Consider the following 5,818-nt stretch of genomic DNA (forward strand, 5'->3'; position numbering starts at 1 on the left):
ATGCCTTCTATTTTTTTGTCTATTTGTTCAAGATTGTCAATCTATTTTATCTTCTTTAAGTAATGTTTCTATTGGTCATGTTAAACGGTCTGCTAACTAAGCCGCACACTGTATGACACGTGGTGCTTATTATTGGTCAGGTCGTCGTTTTACTGAGAGCGATGTTCCCCTTGCTCTTTAGTCCATTGTTTTAGTGGATATTTCTATCTAATAAAGTTTATTTTCATTCAAAAAAATAATAATAACATAAATGTGTATTTATTCTTTTTAATTTAATTTTTTATTTATAAAAATTTTGTAAAAACACAAAATTTTAAAACTAAAAAAAAAAAACATAGAAGCTCTTATGGAGTCGGTTATTTCATACTAACCGACGCCATAGGGTCCTTATGGGTTGTTTTTAACCCCTACATAGTCTCGCTTGGAACAACCTCGTTAGCAAATTTTACCAAAATCGACGCTGAAAGACCTTAAAAACTGCCTCTAAAGCTCAATTTTGTAGTATTGTTTGGAGGGTGTTATTCTTTTTACTGTTTTTTTTTTTTTTTTTTTTGAGAGGTTTATATCGTTTTTAATCAGTAGATAACATATACGGAAAATATAATTACATTTATATTTTTGGTAGTTTCACAAGTGACGAAAAGATGTTTTGTTAAGACACCAGAAGAACCATAATTATGAATAATACAAGCTAAAAAGTTATTGGAATCTAAAGGATGAAATGTACTTATTAATTCGATAAGTACAAAGCCATAATTTAATGAGTGAGCTTCCTAAAAGGATGGGAACTCGATCTGCGAAGCGCATTTTCCATTGGGAAAAACTGGGCATTCAATGAGGTTGGAACCAGAGGTGTCCACACACACGTAAATTTGGTAAAGCTGGCTGTTCCCTGACGAGTCCACATTGCATTCTATCCACGGAGTGTAGCCAATCCCATTTTGAATAGCTTCTTTGATATTCTCTATGCTGTAAACTTGTCCATTTGGTTGTATTCCTATACATACATACAAATATTCATTTTCATGATTAATCCAATTCTATAATAATTTATGTATGAAATTATATTTTATCCAAAAACATACTAAGGCCAGTAATTAATGTAGAATTCAAGAATGGATATATTCTCAATCTATTTTTATGGAAAGACATCTAATTAATTAGTATTTGAAGAAATAACATATTGATTCTCAAATTCAGGAGTAATTCCTCACCACCATTATTGACTGTCTTCAATTTTTTTTCAACTATTTATGGTTACAAATCTTCTAATCAGTGTCCGCAATCCACATCTTAAGTATATGTATATATAATGATGTTTGACATCAAGGAAAATTAGTAAAATATATATGTGTATATACCTGCATCTTTAAGCACTTGGAGAAGATTTAGTTTCCTTTTGAGGTTGAGAGTAGTTTGGAAATAAGCATGTTGGTCAAGCACAGACTCTGAGCAAGTCCCGTGTTTTTCCCATTCATGTTCCCAAAATTTCAGCCCACTCCCACTTGGGCATGCTAGTGTTGGCCAGTTCTTTTGTAAACCGCTGGACAAGTCTGATATCTGCGCCATATATTTAAAAATCAATACACCAACTCCAAATAACATTTCTATTAATCATTGTTCGGGATTATTTTTAACATATAATATTTCAATGACAAACGTTGTTTATATTTGTCGTTTTCTGGTCATATATACGGCAAAGTAGAAATGTAAAAGGACAAAAGGCATGAGAAGTAGTAAGATTCCCAAAATCCGGAAACGTGTATGACACTAGAGGCACATGCGCGCGTGATCATTTGTCCAGTAATATTATATTATTGTAATATATTGATCGATAGAGTGCATAATAAATGGGCATCTTCATCGTGAAACCAAAATCAATATTCAGTCTTTACTAAATAGAAATATAATACTTACTTGAGATTGATCGAAGGGATTGTTGGGATCGCAGTTTGAAGGGTACGATCCGTCCTTATAGTTAGGCCATAAACCATGAATCCCAAAATCTGCTACAGGCTTTCCTGTCGTTGGATAGCAGCAGCTTTGTTTCGAGTCACAGTACGAACCTGGCCACTTCATTATTTAACCCCACAAAAGAAAGAAACAAAAACCTTTAATATCTTATACGAATACATATTATGATTCTGTTGGTAAAATTAAAATAAATAAATAAATAAATCACTCACTTGTTGGACAAAGTAGAAGAAATCGAAATCCTCAGAAACACAAAGAAGGGAGAGATTTGCAAGTACTAAAAGAGGAACCCATGAAAAAGAGTACAGCTTCATACTATTTTTTTTTTCTCTTTCTTTCAATGTGTCTATATGATATCAATTATGAAATACAATGAATTGATATTGGTAGTTACTAAACATAGTGTTATTTATAGGACAAAATAGGAAGTTTGCCGGACAGGGCAGCATGCAAAATGATATGAGTATATGCTCTAAAATGTCTCATTTCATTTTTTACGTGTGAAAACCGTCACTATCATCATTGCCATATCGGCTCACTTTTTTTTATTAATTTATTATGTCCGTTAATTTAGCTTCTTTCTTTCTTTATTAACTTTTTTTTTTTTAAATAAAAAAAAAATCTCAAAGCTACAAAATTATCCAATAAAATATCCTGTTCCTCAGTGTTGAAACGACATTTTTTTTTTTTTTTCATTTTGCCATAATTTGAAAGGATTTCGAAGAGTCCTAACAATACAATAATTAGTTTGGAGTTTCTGTAATGGTAACCAATAAGTTGTTCAAAATATATATGTGTATAGTAACCAATGAGAATCCTGAATGATTGAGAAAGTCAAACTAGTTATATGTATGAATATGACACATGGCATGATAACAGAGGACGATGTAGCTATCAGCTGTTAGACTTGTTTGGCTGGTGAGTTTATGTGTTACGAAGCCAATTATTTGTCCATATAGCCCTACATAACATAATTGCTTTCATACTGAAAATCATGAAACAAGAGTCTGCGTACACACCTTACACAAATTGTGTTGGAGCTTGCTACCTAGACAATGCTTTGTTTTGTTTTCGTCTCTTTGAAAGCGACATTTTAACCGGGCTAGATTTAATATTGTAAATGGATCGGATGGGGATCGGATCCAACTATGATCCGATCTTTTCACCTCGTCCTGTCCTACTAGATTAGATACTTGGTACAGTTCAGATCCGATCAAATTTATTTGAATCTGATCTAATCATACCCGACGTATCATCTTTTTTTTTTTTTAAAAAAAAAATATATCCATTTTAATCTTTTATTAGTATATATTATTTAATTTTTTTTGGATCTAATCCAACTCCGGGTCCCCCGTCCCAGATCTGGGTACCGAACTCGAGTTTGGGACCAATCCTGGTTCTTGGGTCTCGGTCCGGATCCGATCTATTAGTTTTATGGTACTAAATTAGGTACGAAAAAGTTTTGTATTGTCCGATTATCATAGTACCATGTCCTATTGGATCTCCAAATGAATGTACATTAAATTAAAATAATAAAATAATAAGTTTAGAATATACCTCTTAAAGTCTATCAATCCACCACACACTAGGAATAGTATTGTGGCTAGCTATTAGGATAAAATATATAACTTTTGTTCTTATTGAGTTCTCAAGACATGAGCAAGAATAACTCAGAGAGAAAATAGTTTGCTTATCTCCTCTATAATTTCAAAAATAATAGTGTAAATTGATGTCAAAGTGTTAGTCTGATTTCTCAAATCTTGATTCTATTTATATTAGTTAAATCTTTTAATTAAGTTATATTTAATTATTTAAATAAATAATATCTACAACAAGATTCGGTTACTGATATTTATGAGGGAATCTCTCAACCATTTAAGAGAATATCTCAACAATCCTTAAATATCTATAATTGCTTTTTAAATTAGATATTTACCTAATTGAATTAATTAACCCAAAAAGAGAAACTCCATAGGCATAGGAACAACACCTTAGTCACATACCTTGTCAAGGTTGGTGTCTTTTGTCCCAACTTTGTGGTGACAAATTATCTTGTCTTGAAAATTTTTGTCTTAAAATTTTTCGTCTTTTTTCCTATTTAATTAATTTTTAAAAATTATTTATTTATTACAAACATAAATAATTACTATCTTGCCAATTCAAAATAGATTTTTTTAAACATCTTTATACAACTTTCTCCCTACCCTTGATAGAGTTTCAAGGTCAAAATTCGGGGACCATGGACCTATAATTGTAACCTTGAATAAATTAGATTATTTATTGAGTCTCACGAACCAAATAATTCCTTGTTTATTAAATCCATGATTACTCCACTATAAATATGGAATTGCACTCTTAGTAACTATAAAATTATATTTACTGAGTTTAACTACAATGTCCATTGATACAATCAATTCCAGTGATTAGCCCTCAATATATTGATCGTAATTAGTTTTGGTCAAAATACCATTTTACCCTTCTAATTACTTTTTTATCCTTTAGTATCATTAATTCACTAGTGGAAGTATAATTCAATGATCCTATTTACCGAGTTTTTTGAAAACTAAGTATTTAGAGAGAATAAAGGAAATAGCAAGTAGTAAATAATATGAATAGAAGATTTTATGTGGTTCAGGCGTTAATGATCCTTAGTCCACGAGTCTATATTATTGGACTCTTTGGGCGAATAGTGTAAGATTACAATGTATTACAGTAGGAAGGCCTTGTGTAGAAAGAGTTACATCTAGGTATTTTTGTAGGATAACAGAAAATGAAAAGTCCCCCACTTCATCATAAGAATGAGGATATATGTAAACACACATGGGGTAAAGGGCATGTCCTTTACCTACCTAAGGTTTCGTCCTCCACGCGCTACCAAGGCTGGTACTGGAAAAAGGACGATCTTACCATCCACTGGGGGGAAGCTTCTTCATTGTGCGGTGTAGAGTAATTGATGAGAGCCTTTATACGACCTTGGACACGTGTTGTGCAAAGGTCTCTCTGTTGGGTTTTATGCCCTAAATAAAACTCATTTCAATATAATCAGATTTGCTTATTAATATAGATCAGAAATAACATTTACTGTTGCATGGTTCACATGATTTATTTCATGATTATATGTATATAATGTATGAATTCATCTGAAACCCTTTTCACATACTTGATCCTGTTTATTGTGCTGTCAACACATTGGAAAGTAAACATGACTATGTGAATAAAGTTTCCTAGATTTATCAGACATAGGGTTTTACTGATATGATAATCTACAACAGAGTTTACATGCATTTGGAGAAGTGTTATGTTCTTTCCAGAGCATTGGTTAAAGTAAAGCTCAGGTTGGATGCATGGAGTATGCATCGGAAGGGACCGTTATTGAACTTTGACTTAGATTTATTAAACTTACCGTAATATCTATTCAAGTCAATATCGCCTAGTTGATCCTAGATCAAATGTTCTTAATCCTGTTATGATTAGGCTCAATCTTGAAAGGCTATTCGTGTTCTTTGATTTGTTAGTTAAGCCTACTTTTAGGTCAGGGTGATACGTACATTTTGGGAACATGGTAGTGCAATTGAGTGGGAGCACTATCATAAACATGGAATCTATAGCTTCTATCTCGCGAATAGTAAGCAAAGGATGATCTCCTTCGAGCTTGACCAAACGAACATAAATGGTGGAGTACTCATTTCACATAAGCTGAAATATCATTTATACGGGGTCAAGTGTTTTAAGGATAAAATACATAGTAGGGTGTTACGGTAATCTAATCCCTTTACAGTGTAGATCATTCATATAGAGGATCATTGATCAAATTAGGATTATAACAATGGATAACTAATGATGT

General features: G+C 32.2%; 1 protein-coding gene across 1 annotated transcript; it reads right to left on the reverse strand.

Annotated features, from left to right (window-relative positions):
• Nucleotides 1–590: 590 nt before the first annotated feature.
• On the reverse strand, nucleotides 591–2,396 carry LOC115698919 (extracellular ribonuclease LE). Its single transcript, XM_030626122.2, has 4 exons — nucleotides 2,187–2,396; nucleotides 1,918–2,073; nucleotides 1,362–1,560; nucleotides 591–997 (listed from the first exon to the last, which is right to left on the reverse strand). Exons 1-4 carry the CDS (start codon nucleotides 2,286–2,288, stop codon nucleotides 774–776), a joined length of 681 nt encoding a protein of 226 aa, XP_030481982.1. The 5' UTR covers nucleotides 2,289–2,396; the 3' UTR covers nucleotides 591–773.
• Between the last annotated feature and the right edge of the window lie 3,422 nt (nucleotides 2,397–5,818).

The sequence above is a fragment of the Cannabis sativa genome, chromosome 8, assembly GCF_029168945.1.
Source record: "Cannabis sativa cultivar Pink pepper isolate KNU-18-1 chromosome 8, ASM2916894v1, whole genome shotgun sequence".
Classification (NCBI taxonomy): domain Eukaryota; kingdom Viridiplantae; phylum Streptophyta; class Magnoliopsida; order Rosales; family Cannabaceae; genus Cannabis; species Cannabis sativa.